The sequence below is a fragment of the Chrysemys picta genome, chromosome 5, assembly GCF_011386835.1.
Source record: "Chrysemys picta bellii isolate R12L10 chromosome 5, ASM1138683v2, whole genome shotgun sequence".
NCBI classification, from domain to species: Eukaryota; Metazoa; Chordata; order Testudines; family Emydidae; genus Chrysemys; species Chrysemys picta.
The window spans coordinates 53,626,826-53,651,475 of NC_088795.1; the positions used below are offsets into that span (position 1 = coordinate 53,626,826).

The 24,650-nt window shown below is 42.8% G+C and overlaps 1 protein-coding gene across 19 annotated transcripts in view; it reads right to left on the reverse strand.

The window, feature by feature from the left end:
- Positions 1-24,650, reverse strand: part of MGAT4D (MGAT4 family member D) — a 121,052-nt gene that overhangs the window by 83,572 nt on the left and 12,830 nt on the right. For 9 of the 19 annotated variants that reach the window (XM_065597734.1, XM_065597744.1, XM_065597739.1 and 6 more), the window contains one exon: positions 14,592-14,659. Coding sequence is in view for 6 of the 19 variants with exons in the window: in XM_065597729.1 (XP_065453801.1) it covers positions 9,890-10,118 (229 nt within the window). In the remaining 13 variants the exon portion in view is untranslated. The other 10 variants (XM_065597741.1, XM_065597730.1, XR_010601787.1 and 7 more) reach the window with 9 other exon arrangements.

The following is a 24,650-nucleotide window of genomic DNA, read 5'->3' on the forward strand; positions in this document are numbered from 1 at the left end:
CCTTTACTTACATAATGGTGTTTATATTGGTGTAACTGTTCACAGAAGAGGTTGCACTGATCTAACTATATCAATTTCCAAACCAATATAGATGAAGTGGTGTAAAAACTGTGTGTAAACCAGACCTTAGAGTGATGAAGTTCATGTTGGAAAGAAAAGATCATAACCTCCTAACCAGAGACAAATGATAAAAAGCAACTTTGGCGGCTACTGCTGAAGATTATCATCCAGTGACAGCTGGGAATCCAACCAAACTCCCAGGCTGCAAACAAGAGAAAATCATCCTTTAACCCACCTTCAGTTTCTGATAGCTAATTTTGGTCATATCTTAAGGCTGCTTTCCCAGACCAACCAACTCTGTCTTATCTGGACCGGGCCTCAGCTAACTCGTTATCTTGCATGCCCCAGTTTCCACAAGACAGTGTGAAAGGCACTCATTTGCTTGGTCTGAGTCAGAAGAGACAGAAATCAGAAGAGATAAAAATGGGTGTCATGAGCATATTGAAGACACCCACAGCCAATGCTTCTACATTAACTCTCTTAATGGCCTCGTATGCACATTGAGCAGAAGGACAAGATGGAACCAATCCTTCAGAATCTCCATAAGAGACCCTTCAGGGCAGAAGAGTAATCGTCCAACACCACCATCTAGGATCTCCCCAAGAAGTAAGAATGGAGCCACTCAAGAGCAGTATCACCAGCTCCTGCTGAGGTCCCAAATGAGTGAACACCACCTATAGAAGGCAACTAATACTAATACTATCAGCCTGGATACTTGATTTTCATCCCTCACTAAGAAGGGAGCATCCACCAATACTGCACAAACAGTTTCTGTGCCATACATATGTTGGTTCTCAGATTAACAATGGTGAAGGAAATCTTGCTACTGTGAGAGTTATCTCATCACAACCTTCTGAATAATCTTTACTATAAGGATGACAACAGTCCAGATTGTCAGTATGAAGCCGTTTATTGAACCTGGGATGCACCAGTGCCTTGAGCAAAGTTCTTAAAGGAGATGTTGACAATCTCCACCACTGGCCTTTCCTAGCCAAGATGGACATGGATCAAGAACATAGTGAATAAAGTGAGGAATAAGCAGTGTTAAAAAAGGCTTGAAAATTATTAACATAGAAGCCTAAAAAAAGGATGGCTTGTGGGTAAGGCACCAGAATAGGACTAAGGAAATCTGGGTTCAATTTCCAGCTCTGCCCCAGATTTCCTGTGTGACCGTGAGCAAGTCCCTCTAGCTGTAGAACTGGAAAAATAATACTTCTCCACTTCACAGAATGGGAGGGTAAAGTAATTTATGTTTGTAAGGTACACAGATTCGAAGGGGTGTGGGCTATAGCAAAATGTCTAGTTAGACAGATACAGTGGGTTGAATCCTCCTCTGCACCCAGTAAGTGCTAGTTGCAGCTGAGGGGATGGACATTTGTATGTCCCTGACCCTGGAACCTATTTTCTGATGTCCCTGTCTTCAGAACTGTTAGAATATTATTCAAGGAACTACAAAGATATAACATGCTTGAAGGTTATATAATTAAACTTCAAAAAAGTTTACAATGGTATGAATAAATCAAATAGAAAATTCAAAAGTAAGGCTAAAAATCTATGCTGACACTATGGCCTTACTCTTAATTCACCCCATTGAGCTAGATTCATATCAAAGTTATGGTTGGCTTGATGCTAAATTTCTGCTACTAGGTGAGGCCAAATTTAGATTAGAGAGACTGCTCACATGAAAAAGCCTTGTAGGCTCAGACCCAGGGTTTAAGATTTTGACACATTAACTAAAGGAGCTATAAAACTGGTTTCCTCTACCAACAAAATCAGTGAGAGTGTTGCAGCTGATTTCAATGACAGCATGAGTAGACTTGTTGCCCCCATGGCTGAGTGGAGATTTTTTTGGTCAGTACAGGAACTGTGTGATTTCAGAATAATTCTAGAATATCAGTTTTTACATCTTTCCCAAAATTGGTACTAAATTTGCTTCTTTGTTTATTCATTCAACAGGATAATGAAAAACATTTAAAACTACATTTAAAACCATTTAAATATATCTAGTACATATCAATCTTCACAAGCCTCATATCACAAGTACTATTTCTTCTTGGTGAGGCAGACAGACAGGACATCTTTCAGAACATGTCAACGTCACCACCACCACATAAATTCAAGAGTTTGCTTATGAGCAATACAAGACTTATTGTTCCACAGCACTCAATCTCATTGGTAAAGGCCGAGTAAGACTTTAAAGAAAAGGGGAAGAGTTATTTTTAGCATCATTCACCCAGCCTTAATGACAAAACAGTTTTATACTTTGTTATCACAATATAAATTATTAATGGTGTACTTGTGACACTGTTTGCAAAATAGCAGAAACAACTGATGATCTTACTTGTATTCCAGTAATGCATTATTTCCACTGGCTTATTATATAATTAGTAGTTTGAAACTAAACAAGAAAAAGGGTGTGCTGCTATTGCAAATAGATCATGTATAATGAGTAGGTTTAATTATTAATAAACATTTGCCTAACAAATCTGTTTTTTTAAGAGTGCAGCACTGAGTTTACTATTTATTAGTGGTATTACTGTAACAAACAGTAATTTAATCAGCAAGTTAGGAAAAGTCAGAAGAAACTAACAGTTCTTTGGGAATTAAATATAGAATCATAGAATATCAGGATTGGACAGGACCTCAGGAGGTTCTCTAGTCCAACCCTCTGCTCAAAGTAGGACCAATCCCCAACTAAATCATCCCAGCCAGAGCTTTGTCAAGCCTGACCTTAAAAACCTCTAAGGAAGGAGATTCCACCACCTCGCTAGGTAACCCATTCCAGTGCTTCACCACACTCCTAGTGAAAAAGTTTTTCCCAATATCCAACATAGACCTCCCCCACTGCAACTTGAGACCATTGCTCCTTGTTCTGTCATCTGGTACCACTGAGAACAGTCTAGATCCATCCTCTTTGGAACCCCCTTTCAGGTAGTTGAAAGCAGCCACCAAATCCCCCGTCATTCTTCTCTTCTGCAGACTAATTCCAGTTCCCTCAGCCTTTCCTCATAAGTCATGTGCTCCAGCCCCCTAATCATTTTTGTTGCCCTCTGCTGGACTCTTTCCAATTTTTCTACATCCTTCTTGTAGCGTGGAGCCCAAAACTGGACACAGTACTCCAGATGAGACCTCACCAATGCCAAATAGAGGGGAACGATCATGTCCCTCGATCTGCTGTCAATGTTCCTACTTATACAGCCCAAAACGCCGTTAGCCTTCTTGGCAACAAGGACACACTGTTGACTCATATCCAGCTTCTCATCCACTGTAACCCCTAGTTCCTTTTTTGCAGAACTGCTACCTAGCCACTTGGTCCCTAGTCTGTAGCAGTGCATGGGATTCTTCCGTCCTAAGTGCAGGACTCTGCACTTGTCCTTGCTGAACCTCATCAGATTTCTAATTTGTCTAGGTCCCTCTGTATCCTATCCCTACCCTCCAGCATATCGACTACTCCTCCCAGTTTAGTGTTATCTGCAAACTTGCTGAGGGTGCAATCCACACCATCCTCCAGATCATTAATTAAGATATTGAACAAAACCAGCCCCAGGACCGACCCTTGGGGCACTCCGCTTGACACCGGCTGCCAACTAGACATGGAGCCATTGATCACTATCCCTTGAGCCTGATGATCTAGCCAGCTTTCTATCCACCTTATAGTTCATTCAACCAGCCCATACTTCTTTAACTTGCTGGCAAGAATACTGTGGGAGACCGTATCAAAAGCTTTGCTAAAGTCAAGGAATAACATGTCCACTGCTTTTTTTTTTTTTTTTTTTTTTAGGCTCTACATAGAATTACACTGGTTGTTTCTAAATGTTAACAGAATTTCTTGGAAAGAGCAGTGAGAGGGTCTTCTGTGCCCAGATCTCACCCTGTTCATGCAGGAGCTATGACTGTGCTTTGCCCAGGAAGAACAAGGGGACAGGAAGCTCCTCATACATTCTTCCTACCATGAATCACTAGAAAAGCCAGCTTCAACCTGGCCATGCATATTTAGGGCACAATCCTGCTCCTCCTGAAGACAATAGCAAAAACCTGACACTGGAATCAGGCCCTTACACAGTACGGTAAAACACATTCATAACACTGCACAACTACAGCATTTCTGCAGCCTTGGGTGCAAACTTAGGCATTTAACTTTTAATTTTGAGCACCAACTCCACTTTGGAGTCCTCAAAACCCTGTGGGTCAGTTCAGGTAACTAAATGTGGAATAGTGCCCCTAGTTAGGGTTTAGTCCTGCATGTGCCAGAAGTGTCCCATGCTGACTGCTCACAGCTTCCATTGAAGCCTATCTGGAGAGTATTCAACACTCTGTAGGAGTGGCTTTTTACGGGCCTAGATATGAATATTGGGCTTCACTTGTAGTTCCATAAATTAGAATTAATGCTATTTATCAAAATGAGAATGAGAAGATGCAAGACACACTGAAAGCCTGACAATTAATTTTGCCACTGTTTTAATTGAAACATTGGGCCAGATATTACAACTGCATCTGCAGAGATGTCGACACTCATATAGAGCTCCATGAAAATGGGCAGAAATATCAGTGGGGTTCTGCATGGGTGCAATTGCAGGATCAAGGCTTTGTCTACTAAAATAATATATGAGAGAGCTCACATAAGCTTCTAGACTTTCTCGGTAAGGAGCTGTTTGTGTTACTGTGTACACCATATTATTTCAATTTTAAACATCAAGAAGTCATCAAAAAAATCAGATTTTCTTATTTCAGCAAGTTATACCTAGGAGAAGATACTTTCTTTACAAGCTCTTTATCCCTTTCTCATTCTTTTCAAATTACACCCACTGAACACTTTGCTCTACTATCCAGTATATTTTTCAGGAACAAAATATTATGTTTACTTCACTGGAAATATTTATATGAACTCATTTGCCAAGTGCTTTTGTCTCCTTCCTGACTTATGATTGAGCTTTTTTTGAAATGAGGAAACAAATGAGATTTTCTATTTCCTCATCCTCATCTCTCAAGCCCATGTACCTGTGTGATTTATCATGGACTGAGAGGCAACACTGAAGACAAATACTAAATCTGACTCCATACCTAACTGTGAAAGAATCTTGTTGAAATATTAGGAGCAGATCTCTATATAAATGTTAGTTATTACATTGTTTCCCTGACTTTGAACCGGTATCAGATAAAATAACTGCCCTATGTAATTACATCTGGGAGTGGAGTTACATAATCAGGTTGGACTCTGTTACAATGAATCAACACACTTTTCTACCCTTAACATGCACACGTGTCTGCTTCACAGACACAACATGCTTTGGGTTGGGTAGGGACCAAAAAGACTCAGAGCAAAAAGAATCCAGCCTGTGGAATAGGCACTGCTATACCGTGAAACTTGCTTACTCACTGATAGCAGCGTGTGTGTACAGTGCTCTAGGGGATACTTAAAGAGTACTCATGTCACCACACAGGATTGAGCCCATAATGTTTGATTCACTGGAGACAGGGAGTTTACTCACTCCATAAGTAACTACTTCAAAGCTTCATTGGCACAATGAACTGAGTGTACAAAAGTAATCATATTTGCTTACAGAAGTTATTTATAAAAGCAGGTGAAAAACTCAATCTGGCTTTGCAGTGAAATTATCATTTTAAACCATAAACATTATAGGCCTGTGCCTAGGTACCCAGCTCCTGGTGACTACATCACAGAGTCTTCTTTATTAAAAAAGTAAGTTTCTAACCTCATGATTGTAAAGCAAAGCTTGAAAACATGAACTGGGCATAAATGATGTAGTGACACCTGCCTGAAGACTTGTCTTCACTGCACTGTTATCCACATTTGAGTTAACTTCTCTCAAATTAGCCTAGCTCAAAGAAGAGCAGTGTCACTGCAATACAAGGCTCAAGCTGCACAGAGTGACTATTAACAGCACAGAGTAGTTGAGTCCCCCCATATTACTAGCTCAAGCATCAGCAGCACTTCACTCCGTACCCTCTGATGGGCCACAAAGCACCTCTGAGATAGAAATTGTGTGTGTGCGCATAGGAGTCAGGTTAAGTACAACACTAACACTGCAGACCACCAGTGGAACAATAGCTCTGAGGGATGTAGAATACACACAGTATCTGTATGGGGGAATAATTGCAAGACCAACTACTGAGCTGATGTAGGGAGAAGGAGACTTGTAAAACTATCCCCCAAAAGGCATTTAAACCTAGCAGGCAGAAAAGCAGTGCAGCCACATACAGCCCACCGACTCAAGCAGATACATGCTAACTGCAGGGGTAAGTACTTTGGGAGGGTAGGAGGGGGAAGAGAAGCTGCTGCTGCTCCCTCTGCACCAGACAGGGGACTCTTATACTGTTGTTCCTGTCTCTGAAAAAGTGGGGGGCCCTAACACTGAAGTAAGGGGATGGAATGGGACCCTTGTGGGAGTGTTCCTAGGGATCAGGATTGCCTGAGGCTGGGCCTGCTTCTTTAGTGATCTAAAGCAGTGGTGAGCAAGGAATGGCGAACCACGGCCTCTGGGAGCTGTGGGCAGCCGTGCAAATGTAAACAAATGGTCCGGCAGCCCACCAGCGGATTACCCTGACGAGCTGCGTGAGGCCTGTGGGCCACAGGTTGCCCACCACTGATCTAAAGCCTCATCTCCTAGTAAAGAACTACATTCACACCACAGTTATCATTTGACCCAGTTTCTAACCAGTGACTCCATCTGTATATTTACTAAAATAGTCACAGCATCTAGTAAAACCAAAGACACAAACTTTGAACAATTAAAGAAAAACGGCATCAGAACAAGAAGTTTGTTAATAAAACAGACAGTAGCAGGGGAAAGCCAAAGCAAGTAGAGAAGAATTAGATGTTATGTTTGTTTATTTATTGATTTGGGGAGGGGGAAGAGGGCAAATTTTTTGCGGGGGGGGAGGGAGAGAAAAGTAGTAGTCAAAATATACATATATAGAAGAGGACACTCTTAGGGACAAAGCCTCAAAACGATAAGCGTGAATGAAAGTGAAACAAGGAGTAACAAAATATGAATTACACAAGACTGTTGATTGTTAGACTACAAAAGGAACAGACTGAAGTTTTGCTTGCATCATCTTTTGGATCTTAGTTTCTTAGATTTTGTCTTACCTTACTTCTATTTATACACAATCTTCTTTTTCAGCAAAATTGTTGCTTTTGAAAGTGTATGATATCATAAACAGCATCATGATTGGAGACAAAATAAGTGCAAGTCCCAAGAGCTATGTCTCTGTTATATCCATTTGTATAGTGCCTAGCACAAAGGGGCCTGGATCCCTATTGACAGTAGGCAATATTGCAATATAAATAATTAATAAAAATAAACAGCAGTATTTAGAGAGAGCAAATGCTACTATAAGCAGGAAGTCCCAAAGTCTCCCTTATCCCTACAAGAAATTACTAATTCCTGGGGCTCATAGTAATACACCTATATTTTACAAAACTGGGCCCTCTGTGAAGATGTATCCAGGAAACATCTGTCAATCCAGAAATGCTGTCTACCCCCTTTCTCACACAAAACATCCTCATGACAGAGCTCTTTAGACTTCTAGTGCTTTAACAGACAACTGCTCTATGTTATATTTGGAAAATAATCTCAGTGTTAGCATCTTTTTCCACGTGCTATTTCATCTTTCCTTAGCCTCCTCAGGGGAAGTTTCAGACATGGGCTACCTGTGGAGTTGACAGCCTATTCAACATAGAAGTCACTTATCTTACACAACCTAAAATGAATAGAAATGTTCTTTTAAAAACAGTTAACTTAAAGGTTTGTCTTTTGTTGGTGTAAATTAATGTTTCAATCAAAAGTTCCTACTGCCCAAGAATCAGCAAGTAAAACAGATCAGATCAGTTTCAGTGTCCCAGATGAATAAAATATAAAGATCAATTTTGAAAAATCATCATAATAGTTAGATGTGTAAAAGCCTTACCATATCACCAACTCCGTTCCTGTTCTTTCCATTTTAATATCAGGGTGTTGTTAATAATATTGACAAGAATTCTCTTAAATATAATTTTTACCTAAAAGTATGATCCAGGACCCTAACCTGCAAAACACTTATGTAGATGTTTAACTTTACTCACTTGGGTCCTGATTTTGCAAAGAGAGTTACAATCATGCTTAAACTTTATGTACTGTAGTCCCACTGACTTAAATTTTGTGTTTCAATTGAAACATTCTCTTGCAGTGTTTATTTCAATGGACTGCACATAGTGCACAAATTTAAGCACGTTTTAGTCTTCACAGAATTAGGACTTTGAGTAGTCCCATCTATAAAACTGGTCATGTGAGTAAAATTGCATACCAGCTTAAGTATTTGCAGGATTGGGTTCTAAAACACGAATGCTTCAGGATCCAGCCTTCTAAGTCAACAGAAGTTTTGCAATTGATTAGTGGGAACAGGAATGGGCTATGACCTCACTATAAAATGGGGGATATCTCCACTGACTTCCATTTATACTGGTTTAAGTGAGATCAGGATAATCAGTTCCAGATAATTCAATGCAAACTGCGCAATACAAACATTTTCACCTAAACAGCTACTGGTTAGGAGCTACCTTCCTATGTGGCCTCTTAAATAGGTTTTTTCCTAGCCTTAATTTTAACGAGGACAAAAATTAACCAGTATACATGTGCTTATTCTGGGAAATGTGAATAGTTCTTGACAGGGTGATCTTACTATAAATTGTAACACCTCAGAAATCCTGTATGTAACCCTTACCATCCCAACTATGTAGAGATGTGATAACTATAAAGGTGGGAGGTAGTAAAAGAGAGGCTTGATTTTTCAAAGTGCTGAACCTCCCCCGCCCCTGCCAGGGCCTGCTCCAGGGTTTTGGCCACCCCAAGCAGCCAAAAAAATAAGCCGCGATCGCGATCTGCAGCGGCAATTCGGCGGGAGGTCCTTCGCTCCCAGCCAGAGTGAGGGACCTTCCCCCGAATTGCCACCGAATAGCTGGACGTGCCGCCCCAAGCACCTGCTTGACAAGCTGATGCCTGGAGCCGGCCCTGGCCCCTGCAAATGAAGTCAATGGGAGCGGAAGGTGCTCAGCACCTTTGAATACCAGGCCGGAGGTAGCCCCTGCCCCGGACAGCAGCAGATCACAGCCAAAGGATTAAAACAGGATTTTAATCTGAAATGCTACTTTGTGCCCCAAGACATTTTTGAAGCATCAGTATCCTGCTATCAAAGCTTTGCGAGTGCGTGCGTGGAGAAGTCCCCAGGATCGCTACTCTTCACCCCGCTCCCGGCCCGGAGCAGGGGAGCTGGAGCTGGAGCAGGGGTCGGGCGCTGCACCTATGGCAGTGTCGGCAGCAGCCTGGGGAAGACAGAGCGACACCTGCGGCTCCCTCCTGCCCCAGTGCGGCGAGGGGCCGAGCTGGGGGCCACCCCCCCCGCCAGGGAAAGGCTGGGCAGCCGGGGTTGTGCTGGGCAGCCCCCAGCGGGGCGGGGAGCTGGGCAGGTGCAGAAGGCGGCGGCCGTTGGGAGGTGACCTGACGGGACCCCAGGGGCGGTCGGTGCCCGGCGCGAGGGGGGCGGTTGGCAGCCCCGGCGGCTCTCACCTCCGCTCCTGCTCCAGGCGGTGAAGCAGACAAAGGAGAAGGCGGCGCTGAGGCACAGAAATGTCACGATGCTACCGGGCTTGAGCCTCATCTCCCCGCATGCCCCAGCAGCAGCCTCTCCTCCGGCGGCGCCGCCAGCAACCCTGCGCCCGCGCTGGCCCCGCGACTCCCAGCGCGAACACCGACCGCCCTCAGCGGCGGCGGCTCTGCCTCCGCCTCCGGCAGCCGCCCGCGGTCACGCCCGCCCCGTCGGCGGCGCCCACCTGCCAGGACACGGCCCCCTCCGCCCTCTCGCGCGCTCCTGCTGGCGGCGTTGCTGCGGCAGCCGCCCCTCTCCAAGCTTCCTCCAGCCCCTCGCCTCTCCCGGGAGCGCCCCCAGCCGCGCCCTGTTCTGCTCCGAGGGACTGAGGGACCGGTGTGGGACGGAGCTCCGCCCCCGCCCCCCGCAGCTAGCAAGGCTGCAATACCGCCTCCGCCCTGCCCCATGGCCATGCACACACTAGCGTCCCGGGCCGCAGCCGTCCCTCCTCGTTCTCCCTGGCTTCACAGGGCTGTGCCGGGTCATCAGGCATACTGCCGCCCTGCCCGCTGTATTCCCCCAACCCAGGAGCGCAAGAGGACACGGAGCCCTTCAGCGCTGTCCTGAACGAAGTGCACAGTCAGCCCGCGAGAGCAGAGTGGGCTCCCCTGCCCCTGGTTGCCTATTTACTGCAGTGGAGAGCTGTAGTCTTCCGTGTGAACCATTTCATCTGCACGGAGACCAATGGAACAATGTGAACCACCTGTTTCTGTTAAGTGAAAGTGGCCCTCCCCATGCCCCAGTCCACTTGCCAAGCACCTCTGACTTCCTTCCCAGCTTAAGAAACTTTCTAGCTCCCCACTCGTCACAAGCACCTGCCCCAATATCTATCCCACGAACTGCCTCCAAACCCAGCGCTCACTCAAGTGACTAAGCCCTAATCAAACTTGGCCCAACTATTAAGCCCTTTTAGTAAACTCAAAAGAGACAACTCCTACTGAATTCTAGGAAAGGGGTGGCTGCTAGCCTACCCTTGTCATAAAGCCCTCCCCCCAGCCTAAGGGGAGGAGCTACTAAAACTAGGGTTCAACTGATCACTTGGGACAACCAATGATTAAACAGGATGGGAGTGAGGGTCATAGGTACAAAATCAGGGATCCAGAGGGGGGTACTGAGCAGAGAACCCCAGGCAGCACCCACTGCTCCTCAAAGGTGTCTAGGGAGCCAGTGGACACCACCCAAAGGAACTCTGCCTGGATGCATGAAACATGGGAGGAACAGAAATAGGCCCCACAATTGTAGAGCAGCTCCCCGTCCAGCATCCTCCTCCTTGTATCATAGATGGCCACTTTAGCCAGCACAAGGAAGAGGTTGATGAGGTGGTCTCGTGACTTTGTGGGGCCATGGATATATGAAAAGGTGTGGGGAAAAAGTGCAGCCAGAATCTCAAAAGGAGGTTCCAGAGGAACTGGAAAATGGGCTGCAACCTGGCTTACTGCAGATAGATGTGTGCCAGGGTCTCCTTCACACCACAAAAGGGACAGGTGTCAAGGATGGGAGTGAACCGTGCCAGGTACACGACCGTGCTCACGGCTCCCAAAGGAGACAAGATAATATCTTTTATTGGACCAACTTCTGTTGGTGAGAGAGACAAGCTTTCAAGCCACACAGAGCTCTTCTTCAGGTAGCTGGAAAGTTTGTCTCTCTCACCAACAGAAGTTGGTCCAATAAAAGATATTACCTCACCCACCTTCTCTCTCTTATATCCTGGAGTCAACAGGGCTACAACACCACAGCATATAAACTCCTAAAGAGTCAAGTATTGGACAAGTACTAACCTGACTATTCACTCAACTGCAGAAGCCTGCTAATCTTCCCCAAGCTCTGCTGACAAATTCCTGGGACTTGAACCCCATCCTAGCTGCAGAAACTCTCTCCCCAATCTCCCACTGACACAAGTGCCTGGTCCAATCCTGTTTCCCACTACAGAAACCTTCATGACCTGGTATGTTTATTTAAATGCGTGCTGTTTGCCACACAAGTCAAAATACCATAATTGTGTCTATAGCAACATGTACCCAGCCCTCTAAAAACACACAGAAAATATCAGTACAGCTATTGTATTTGGATTTGAATGAACAATCCTTGTCTCATGTTAACAATATGCTTACCACAGTTGGATAAGTACACCAGAACTCTAAAGTTCTCTCTCTTTTTTTAAAAAAAAGGGAAAATTAGGTACACAAAACTGGGTTAATATAATTAGAATTTAAAGGTCTAGACACATCAGTGACATTTCCCCCCCATCTAACTCAGTTCTCTTATAACTTATGCATAAATATTAAGATACACATTTACCTCTATCCATTTGAGCACACCCTTCTGTTGTTGTACAGTGCCTAGCACACAAACATAAGAGAACTGCTCCAAATCTTTATCTATATGTACTTATAACATGGCCAAGTTACAGGGGCAATGGGAACCTTAAATTTGGAGCTTCCCAGTTTTCACTGAGACCTTAAATTTTAATGGAACCATGTTAGTTTAAGTATAAATGTATATAGTGAGAAAGCCCCCTCCTAATCTTCCTTTACACCTTAACAATGGGTGATCTTACCCTTCACATGGCTTTGACAACTAGGGTGCCCAGATAGCAAGTGTGAAAAATCAGGATGGGGGTGTGGGGCATTAAGAGCCTATATAAGAAAAAGCCCCAAATATTGGGGCTGTCCCTATAAAATCAGGACATCTGGTCACCCTATTGACAACTCTATTTTCACCAGTTACTCATAAATCTACCTCTCTACTCTGGATCAGTCTTCCTCAGTCCAATCCCATATCTTGGCCTGTCTTTCTTACATTTCTATTTGAATGACAGACAACAAACTCAGCATGGTCAAAAGTGAGCTCCTGATTACCTGCCCCCTACCAAGATTTTCCCCTTTCACTCTTTTACTTTGTCATATAGCTCAGTGGTTTGAGCATTGGCCTGCTAAACCCAGGGTTGGGAGTTAAATCCTTGAGGGGGCCACTTAGGGATCTGGGGCAAAAATCCGTACTTGGTCCTGCTAGTGAAGGCAGGGGGCTGGATTCAATGACCTTTCAGGGTCCTGTCCAGTTCTATGAGATAGGTATAGGTATTGTGGGCTATGCCAACATCCTCCTAGTTAATCAGGCCTATAACCTGTGTCTTATTGACTCTGCCCTCTCATTAGATCAACATCCCAGGCTGTGTCTATATCTTCCTACACAAGATTTCAAAGAAGTCTTATTGCATCTAACTACAACACTAAACTTTCTTCCAGACCATTTCACACCTTGACTACTAGTACAATTTTGTCCTGTTCAGGTCTATTTGGTTGGTAAGATCATCTATGTGCCCCATTCTTACAACATCCTCCTCCTCAACCCTGCTTTGAGTCCCTCCCCTCTTATTTCACCATATCAAATACAAACTTCTTGAGTGCGAGCCACAAAGGTACTACTGCAATCCACAAAACTCCCACTTGGCTGCCACCTAACCCTGTAGGCACCTAAATTCACTCAGTGCCTACATTTCTGCAGTAAAAGTTCCCTAGGTACCTATATTTCTGCCTCTGACCATGTGCACTACTGCCTCCCTCTAGGCACCTGGACACTTATCTCCCACCCCAAGCCCAAAGCAATTTACAAACTAAAGAAAACAGGAATTCAACTGCTTAACTCACATGCAAGGGACTGATCCAGTAGGTGTGCTCAGAGGCCATCTACCAGGTCAGGTCTCTCAAGTAAGCTCACCCAAACCACCTGGGGAAGGGTGGGAGAAGGATCAGGATCTCCCTTATAAAACTAGCCTAGGAGCTAGGGTACTTCACCTAGGATGTGGTAGACATCCCCCACCCCAATTCAAGACCCTCCTCCTGAGGGAGAGAAGGGATTTGTACAGGGATTGGCCACCTCTTGGGCAGCTGCTCTACCCATTAGGCTACAGAGTGATTCTAACACTTTCAGTTGCCCAGCTAATATTTATTAAACAATTTAATTGAAACATATGAAGCAAGTAGAACAATTTCAATATGACAGACTAAGGGAGACCCACATCAGAATATTCTGTAGCCTAGTGGTTACAGCACTTACCTGAGAAGTGGCTGATCTCTGTTCTTATCTGTTCTTCCCTCAGTTGGAGGGATGACTTGAACTGGGGGTCTCCTACATCCTGGGTGAGTACCCTGGCCACTAGGACAAAGATTATAAGGGAGGGCTGCCTCCTCCTACCAGCCTCTTTTGATTTTGGCCCCACAGACCACTTAGAATAGAATTAATGGAGATATCCTATCTCCTAGAGCTGGAAGGGACCTTGAAAGGTAATCGAGTCCAGCCCCCTGCCTTCACTAGCAGGACCAAGTACTGATTTTTGCCCCATATCCCCAAGTGGCCCCCTTAAGGATTGAACTCACAACCCTGGGTTTAGTAGGCCAATTCTCAAACCACTGAGCTATCCCTCCCCCAACCCAATGCCTATCTTCTCCTGGTTTACAGATCACAAACCAAATGAGGTGCCTCCCTGCAACTTGGATTTAGGTGCCTATTTCTGAGAGGGGCAGGGCTTAGCACACACCTCTTTCCTCAGCATCTCCCATTGGGTAGCTTAGCTGGCTTCCTACCTAGCATGCTAGGTCTGTGGATCACAATCTCAGGCGCCTATCTTTCCCCATTCATTGTATGGGAGCCTTGGAACCTAACTCAGGCTTTGAAGATCACAAAGGTGTTCCTGCAATTTTCTAGGCACTGAAAAGTTAGGTATTGTGATGCTTGGCATTGCAATGCTGAGGTCCCTTTGTGGATTCCAGTCCTGGTCCTCACCTTTAAGGCTTTCATAGTTTACTTCCCACTCTATCTGCTCCACTATCTTATTTTTATTTTGTCAATTATCCCTTTGTACCACCAACAAAGCCAGCATCCATTACCTATTTGTCAGCTTTCCCTCCAACATCTTTTTGCTCTCTCCCATGTTCCTCGTGTGTAGGATGCTACCCTAAAAAAAAAAAAAAAAGAAAGAAAAAGAAAAAAAAAGTGATAAAATCCATAAAGCTATTTCAACCATGATACTTAGGGAACACTACTAGCTGGTAATGGCTAGGAAATCATTAAGCCAATCTCCTTTATTTATCTCAATTAAGCAAACAACACAACCCTCTAGATCTATAAATAGAGCATACAGCTAATTCATGCAAAACATACTTGCATCACTATTAACCCGTATTTCCCTTAGCTCCTCCATTTGGTTGGTTACCCACTGATTCCATTCATATTAAATTAAGATTAGATTCCCTTGGGGACAGGAATTCTATTTTACTATATGTCTGTACAGAACGTGGCATACTATGGCCCTGATTTGGCTGAAGCCTCTGTGAGCTGCTGCTACTACTACTACTACAAATAAAAATTTTTGACTTCTAAAAATAAGCTAGTTTATCTGAGGCACTCACAGGTTACATGCTGCTTCTCATCTTCTATTGGTACAACCTTCCTTTGAGCTTTTAGAAGTGTAATAATAAAATGATTATTAAGAGAAGTAAATTATATACGTTGATTATTATTCAATAATACCCATGGGTGTGCTAAACATCTTACAGCAACATATGAATGCAGTCTCTTCGATGCAGAGTTTGCACCCTAGTTTCCAACATGAAATGTTATAGGAGGACAAATGAAGCTAAGGAAATAGGAGAAATACCCAGTTACAATGACAGTATTACATGAGGACTTGGAATTGAAATGTACACAAAGTTTAGTCACTCCCGTTTAATTTAACATTTAAATAGCATTTTTCATATTCCATGCAGTGAGCAGACACCTTTCCTAGCTTGCTCTCAAACAGTCCACATACAACAGAGAGTCCCCAGACACCCTATTCCTGGGATCTGGTTTTATATTATTTTACTATTAATAAAAGTTTAGTTCAAAACTTCTCCCTAAGATTATCTATTCCTGAATTACTCCCACCTGACTACTCAGCTCAAACCAGGGCTTAAATTCTCATAGCGTATTTCCTGAAGCTCCCCACACCCTCCCCATTCAGGGCTCCGGGCTTCAGGTGTGAGGCAGGGTTCTTGGGGTTCCAGCCCTGAAAGGTAAGGTGTGTGTGTGTGTCCACCCACACACTAGGACTCAAGCCCCACGGGGTGTGCCAGGGGTGACTGTGGACTCCCTGAAATTGGCTCTCTGAACCCCCCCGCCCTGAGGTTTGAAAAATAATTTACCAGAGCTCTGCTCTGGACAGCCCCGGCTGAATTTAAGGCTTGATTCAAACCCTTTTGTTCTAGAGATCCCCTCTCCTCTCACCTTCTTTATAATGACTCCCCCCACACACACCTCAGCAGAACCCAATATACATTCCTCAGCAGGATGCAAAAATAGGCCTGCAAAAGAGGTGGGGTAAAAACACTGATAGCATGTTACACAAGAACTTTACAAAGCTTAGCCAAATCTTTGCACCTCCTCTGTGAAGTGAGTAAATAATATTAATCCAAATTCATCCCTAATATAACTCCATTGAAGCCATTGGAGTTACACCAGAGGTATTTCTTTCCAAAGGCCACACAGTGGGTCATATTCATTGGTAGTGAAAATAATTATTACAGTGTAAATTAATTCTTTTTGGGGATAGAAAGACAATTAATTCTTTTGGGAAGGATCTGGGGTTGAGAGGAGAGAGCAAGCAAGAAGAAATTAATTTATAGTCTAGTGGTTAGAGTACTGACCTAGGAGATAGGAGAGCTGGGATAGTCCTGCTCCAAGGACTATTTTTACTATTTATCCAAAGTAGAACAATTTTAAAAGGAGACATTATTCTGCCCCCGTCAGAATATCCCATGGCTCAGTGATTAGAGCACACGCTTGAGAGATGTGGAAGACTCTTCTTCAAGCAAAGGGGGGAATTGAACCTGGGTCTCCCAAGTACATGTTTTAACAGAAGCACTAGACTAGAAGTTATAAGGTGAGCACTCCTGGATTCTGAATGGAGTTTCATCCAGTGGATGGGCTCTGAGCACACCTACCAGCTCAAGCCCCACAGGCAAGATAGGCACACCTCAACCTATCTTTTCCTGGTTTGGGAATCATGCTGGGGCTTAGACAGGAGATAGGCATCTAGTGCATATGCCCACAGACAGAAGCTTAGGGCTTTTCTACATGGCATCAGGAAAATGCTCCTGCCTCCTGCAAACTACCTTTTAGAACGGGGTTGCTCAAACAGGGGTTGCCTTCCAGCAACTCCCATTGGCCCGGAGCAGCGATCCGTGGCCAGTGGGAGCCGCGATTGGCCGGACCTGCAGACGGGGCAGGTAAACAAACCGGCGCGGCCCGCCAGGGGCTTTCCCTACACAAGGGGCGACCCCAGTTTGAGAAACCCTGTTTTAGAATGTGCCAGCAGGGCAGTTAGAACATTCTACAAATCACACCCCTCCAGAGCCCTTTGCTGGCACCATGTAGACAAGACCTTAGGCACCTACAGAACTTTTACCCTAAAAATGTAGGTGCCAAGTGAATTTAGGCACCCACAGCAATTGACAGCAGCCAAGCAGGGGTTTTGTGGATCACAGTGGAGCCTAAAACTGGGATTTAGGTACCTGAATGTGGAGTTTGATGCCTAATTACCTTTGTGGATCTGGGCCTATTTTCCCAGGACAAAGCAAAGCAGAATGCTTCAGTTCTGTTTACAGCTTTAAAATGTTGGTGTGGCCTGTGGCAGTCATTTCTTCATCCTATTTGCCTTTTCAATATACTCAGAGCAATAAAATATATTACTTGTGATCAGGATAGTTGTATTAATACTGAATACATAAACTTCTTCTAGGCATTTGAGATAATAGTTGTTTTGAACAGCAGTCACATTGCCCATGGAAAGGTTAGGAAAACACCATCAAATCACTAAAGGAAGCAGCTGGCTAACTAAATTAAAAACAACAATCTGACATTAGTAAAACACCACAATTTATTTTCCAAGTTCATGAAGGCGTCCAGTGCCAGAAACATACAAAGAAGCCCAAAGGAACACCAGCCTCAGACACTTCATGCCACACTCCCAGTGGGCATGATACATTACTTTTCAGAGAGATGTCACAAATATAACATACATTATTGGAATAAATACTCAAAATAGCAGGATTAGTTTGTATTAATTGCAGATCACATTCATGTTTACTCTCAGGTATCCTTGGTTACTTAATTTGAAATTATCAAAGGCACCTAAGGGAGTTAGGCAGCTAACTTCCACTGAACATCAATGGAAGTTTGATTATCCCAACCTTCCTTTTCCATGCTGTCAGTATACTTACAGTTAGTCTCTACATAAGGCAATGATGAATGGATATAGTTTGCAAATTTAGCACCACCAATCCTGATATTCACATCAGGTCTGCATTTAATCATGTGTACACACTCCTGATAAAAACAAATGCTTTACACAAGTCACATAATCTTGTGTAGTCTAGTTATAGTTTACGAGGTCAGAAATTAATATGGCCGAGGGAGCCACTAGAAAGGCTGGGATTAGAACTCAGCTATTCCTACCTCCTAACCTATTCTCAGTCACTAAACTAAGCTGCTGGTTGCTGGGTTTGTTTTGCTTTTAGCAATAAAAATACCAGTCTTCTTTAATCTGTATACAAGCATTTTACATTATTAATCAATAATTTGTCTCTGTTATGAAGCCATAAAAGTGAACATGTCTAGGATGTGGTTGGGCAGATTAAGCTGATCACATTGAAGTGGAGGATGCTATAATTTAAAATACATTAAATTTTAGTTTATTTTCAGAGCCAGCTAGTAAAATTTATTATCATTTGTCCCCAGAAACTAATAAAACACTGAGACAACATATAGAGAAAAGTCTGGTGTAGGCTGTCAAAAATGCATTAGGAGGTTAGTTATTAAGCTTTACTCTGAAGCAAATAGTTACTCAGAGCATGTTGAATTATGATGATCACTTACTTAATAATGAATGCAGGGAGTGGAGAAATATGTTAAACTGTGGAGAATTAGGGTGTGGGGTTTGGAGGCTGGGCACATTTCAACTCTATTGCATCAATTGTTCCTCAAAATGTAAATATACCAAAAATAGTTAAGGTTTCACTTCCTGGCATAAAGTCATAATTTTCTGGAAAATATGCCCTCTTTATTTGCTCCATTCCTTTCAAGACTCTCTCCTTACCTTTCTGTCAATGGTGTCTTTAAACTTACTTCCTTTTGTCTATGTGAGAAAGCTGCACTGCCATAACTTGATTATGTCAAGCACGCTATCAATAAATAATAAATATTAATAAGGTATCTAGCCATGTGAACTCCAATTCCTCATGTTTCCAATCATTATTAACCTATTGCTGATGCAGCGGACAACAGGATCATGTTTCCAGTGGCACGTCAAATACATGGACAAAATCTTGACTTGATCTGTAGCAGTTTATTAGCTAATCTCAAAATAAGATATTGGACCATAAAGTAGAGTCACTTGTAACACACAGACACATATAACCAAAAAGTCAGTGATGGAATTATTTAAGGAAGGGAAGAGAAAGGTATTGTGAAGAGGGGATTCTTATACACCTCTACCTCGATATAACGCTGTCCTTGGAAGCCAAAAAATCTTACCGCGTTATAAGTGAAACCGTGTTATATTGAACTTGCTTTGATCCACCAGAGTGTGCAGCCCCGCCCTCCCCCAGAGCACTGCTTTACCGTTATATCCGAATTCATGTTATATCAGGTCATGTTATATTGAGGTAGCGGTGTATTTGATATCCCTCAAAATTCATTTTACACAGAAAAGTATACCACATTTCCTGAAATCTCTCTGGGAAAGAATGTGTCAGGGTAATTATTTTTCAAATAGCAGCCAGGAAGTCTAAGATACTTCTATTTTAAAAATATTAACAAACAATAAATATTTTCAAAATAATAAAGCATTTATAGACTTTTCCCTGTTATTTTATCTTACCCATCTAGTGGGAACTACTTTTCATAGTGTAAGGTTATGTTGTACCATTACCAGCCTCAGGCATTTTTTAAAATGTAATTTAAAGTGAATTATCAAAATTGAAGGCATTCAAGCACATCTGGGGCATGAACTACTAACCTACTGATTTGCAGCATTTGTGTTTTATTACTACGTTGGGTATTTAGATGATTAAGAACAATTCAAATGTGTGTCTCTAGATTTTAAATTTTGGGGGAGAGAGTCCTTATTACCGTAGTTATGATTTTAATAGCCAATTCCCATATATATAGGATTGACAGATGTTTTGGGAAAGCCAGCCCACCATAATTTCTTTGACTTTGATCTAAGAAATCCATAATGCTGGACACACTTAACATACATTTATACTTTACAAAACAAACATCCAAAGCCTCCTCCCTGCACCCTTTCACATCTCATTGAATAACCATGCAGCAGACCAATAAAATTTAAAATCACCAGACAAAAATCTCATCATAAACTGCTTCAACCCTCCACAATGCCTTCTTAAACAAGTAAGCTTGGGAGCATGCCTGAAGCTCTACAAACTCAGGCCATTTTGGAATGGAAGGAGGGGAGGAATTCAGAGCACTCCAAAGGAAAAGATCCCTCCCAACCTCAGAAAAGTGCTCTGCTAGCAGCCATCTCCTGTATACCAAATGGGGATCCAACTTAGGAACCTCTGAAGATTCCAGTGGTGAAAGTGGAGAAATTTCAGTATATCACTTTGTAATGTATGAAATTTTACTAGGACTAGCACCGGCAAAACTTAGAAAAGACAATAAATGTGAGGAAGAAACTTCCATCTTAACAATATTTAATCTTGGAGAAACATAATAAACTAGGGCTAGATACTGCAAACTCTTGTTCATGTGAATAGTTCTTACTCACTGAAGTAGTCCTGTTGGCTACTTCCTGGAATAAGGAATACTAGTGAGTTGGGTTTGTAGGATCTAGCCCTTATATTGTCTAAATTTATCTTTTCTCGTGAATGACTAAAGTGGTTGTCTCACATTTTCAATGGCAGTTTCACACATTTAGGTGTAAGTAGTCTTACAGCTAAGAAAGGTCAAGATGATTATTTGCTAAAATTTAGGATAATCAGAATGACTAAGATTATTCTCTGTGTGTAGCAGGTGTCTTTCAGATACCCTTACCCTGAATGCCTGCCACTAACACTAGGCAACAGTCACTGGAAGAGAAAAAAAAATTGATTTACTACAAATTAGATTCATGTTGGGGGTTAGAGTTTTTTTCCCCTGAAGGTGAAGAAATGTCTTAGTCTGCATTAGTTGCAAAGGGCCATAAGAGGTCATGGAGGAGGGTATCATTTCTCTTTGCATTGAAATTATGGTAAGAGGTCAGGTTGGTAGATTGATCAGTGTAAATTAAGAAAGGAAGCTAAAATTTTCAGAGAGCTGAGACTGACACCACAGTATTGATTCCATTTGAGTAATTAGTAGTTTATAAAATTGCATCCCTGTGAAAGTAGGTAATCAATCAATCTTACTGGACCACACATTTCTTGCATTTCTGTAATGGATACAATAAAACTCCAACAAAAGGAAGTTTCATAATGAATGTTGTATTGCATTAAGTGTAACCCTCTTACCGAGATCATCAACACTGAGAAATTACATAGACTTATAGATTATAGGGACAGAAGAGACGATTGTGATCATCTAGTCTGACCTCCTGTCTAACGCAGGACTTTACTGATTTAATTATTGTTTGAACTAGTGCATATATTTAGGAAAAGCATCCAACTTTGATTTTAAAAATTGTGCTGGATTTTCATCACTGGCAATCATTGGTAAACTGTTCTAATAGTTAATTATCCTCACTTAAAAATTTGCACCTTATCTCCAAATTTGTCTCACTTCATCTTCCACCCATTGGATCTTGTTCTACCTTTTTCTGCTAGAATGAAGATGCTATTATACAATTTTTATCATCTATGTAGCTACTTATAAACTGGGATAAATCACAACTTAAACTAAATAGATTGAACTTCTTGAGTCTACCACTATAAAATATGTTTTCCTTTAATCATTCAGATGCCTCTTCTCTGAACCCTCTCCAAATTATTTACTCCAGCCCAGATCTGCAAAGGTATTTAGCAGGGTGGATTTGATTTAAATCACTAGTCAGGAAGACTCGATTTAATCATGGTTTTCTACATAAAAGTGCATTCTTGTTGGTGGTTATAACCTTAATACATATTCTTCACAACTCACAGATAGATGTAGGTTTCATTTTTAGAAGGTACATACTATACATTTTTAAAGTGATTTATTTTGAAAACTTTTCAGATTAGGTTTACAGCTATATCAGAAAATGGATGACTGTTTGGTTATTTCATTTACCAAAGGTAATTGAAGCAGATATTTATGATGTCATTGGGAGGTGAACTATCTCCAATTCAACAGGTTAATCATTAATATTTGAAGGATTTTCTTGCCATGTATTAGGAGGAGAACATCATCAGACAGACATTTAAATTGTTTTATTTAACTAAAACAACAACATTAAGTATTCTGGATTTTTTTCTTCAACAGCAAACATATAATATTTTAACAAAACAAGCATATGTCCCTCCCGTCTCACATTCATCTCCAGACTTCTCCTCCTTGTCCAGATCTATTCCACCCCCAACAATCTTCTATTAATTGAACTTTTGGAAACTTTGCAGTTTTAGAGAGAAGTAAGGGATTGATTCTGTGTACACAAATTTGCAGAGGGACAATAGAGTTGAAGTCTGTTATTTCTCACCTTTATATATTATTTATTTATTTAAAACATTTTTGCTGTTAACAAGCATGTTACCTCTGGAGACACAAATCCAGTTTGAGACCTGCAAAACTAAGCATCCCTGATGGTATCTTCTAGACTGAGCACTGAGTCCCATTGGGTAGATAGAAAGATTAACCCAAATAATCTATACAGAAGCCTGTGGAACCCCATAAAATTGGGTCCCCAATCCATGAACTATTGGAACTCATATACAAAACTTTTCTTAAACATTACTTGAATATGTTGTCTCAAACTATAGAATTAGAATTTATAATCCCTATTCCATGATGAGATATCTTTGAGCTACAATGTATCTTAATTAAAACTATCTTTAGATAGGTTTTTTCCTCAAAAAGCATTTCATCAAAAAAATCCAATTTAAATTTAAAAAATCATTTTTTTAAAAATCATTGATTTTTATCCACCCTGGTATTTAGGCATCATGACACGGAGCATCATGATGCTGAGAAATTCACAAAGGCCGAGTTAGGTGCCTAAGCTCCCATACAATGAATAGGGATGGAAAGCAACTTAGATGCTGATCCAGAAAGCCAGCATGGTAAGTGATGAGCTGTTTAAGCCAGCCAAAGGGAGTGACTGACAAGAGAGAGTGAGAGTGTTTGTGTGTCCACCCCATCTCAGAGACAGAGGCCTAAATCCAAGCAGCAGGGAAGCATTTATCTCTATTTACAATCCACAAACCATGGGAAGATAGGTAATTGGCTGGCCAAGTTGTGTGCAGGGTCCAAAACAAAACGGCTGGGGGAGATGAAGGAGGCACTCCTTTGTAATCCTTAGCTTAGTGGTTAGGATACTTGCCTGGGATGTGGAAGGCCTCTCATTCAAGTCCCCCCTCTTACTGAGTGGGAGAAGGAATTTGAACAGGGATCAGCCACCTCTTTGGTGAGTGCCCTAACCACTAGCTACAGAGCCATTTTAACTCTTTCATTGGCCCAATTAATAATTATTTAAGTGGAACATAAGAACGGCCATACTGGATCAGACCAACTGTCCATCTAGTCCAGTATCCTGTCTTCCAACAGTGGCCAATGCCAGGTGCCCCCGACGGAATGAACAGCACAGGTAATCATCAAGTGATCCATCCCGTCGCCCACTTCCAGCTTCTGGCAAACTAGAGACACTATCCTTGCTCATCCTGGCTAATAGCCATTGATGAACCTATCCTCCATGAATTTATCTAGTTCTTTCTTGAACCCTGTTATAGTCTTGGCCTTCACAACATCCACTGGCAATGAGTTCCACAGGTTGACTGTGCAAAGAAATACTTCCTTTTGTTTAAGAATGGCATTAATGCAAGAGATTGAGTGAGACCCACCTCAGACTATTCCATAGCCTAGTGCAGGGGTCGGCAATGTTCGGCACACGGCTCGCCAGGGTAAGCACCCTGGCGGGCCGGGCCAGTTTTATTTACCTGCTGACGTGGCAGGTTCGGCCGATCGCGGCCCCCACTGGCCGCGGTTCGCCGTCCCGGGCCAATGGGGGCGGCGAGAAGCGGCGCGGGCGAGCGGTGTGCTGGCCGCGGCTTCCCGCCGCCCCCATTGGCCCGGGACGGCAAACCGCGGCCAGTGGGGGCCACGATCGGCCGAACCTGCCGCGTCAGCAGGTAAATAAAACTGGCCCGGCCCGCCAGGGTGCTTACCCTGTTGAGCCGCGAGCCGAACGTTGCCGACCCCTGGCCTAGTGAGTAGGGCACTCACATGACAGATGGCCAATCCCTGTTCATAATTTCCCTTCTTCCCACCCCCAGAGGAATGGGCACTAGAACCAGCCTACAGGAGCACCCTGTCCACTAGGCTAAATGGTATAAGGGAGATTGTCCTCACCCCACCTACAACTGTTTTGTGTGAATTTACCTGAGACATCCAATCTAGTAGGCAGTGTCTGAATTTGCCTACAGGATTAGGTCCCCAGATGTGCCCTATGCAGTCAAACACCTATCTTTCCATATTGGCAAATCAGTCTGGGGCTTACATGGGAGGTTGGAGTCTGGATACCTATCATGAGGCTGCAATGCACATGCCCAGCAGCAAAAATTTAGGCACTGAGTGAGTTTAGGCACCTACAGGGTTAGGCGACAACCAGGCAGGAGTTTTGTGGATTGCAGTAATGTGTGAAAATGGGTCTTAGGTGTCAGAGTACCTTTGTGGATCTCACCCATCCTTCTTGAATTGTGGACACCAGACTTAGACACCGTATT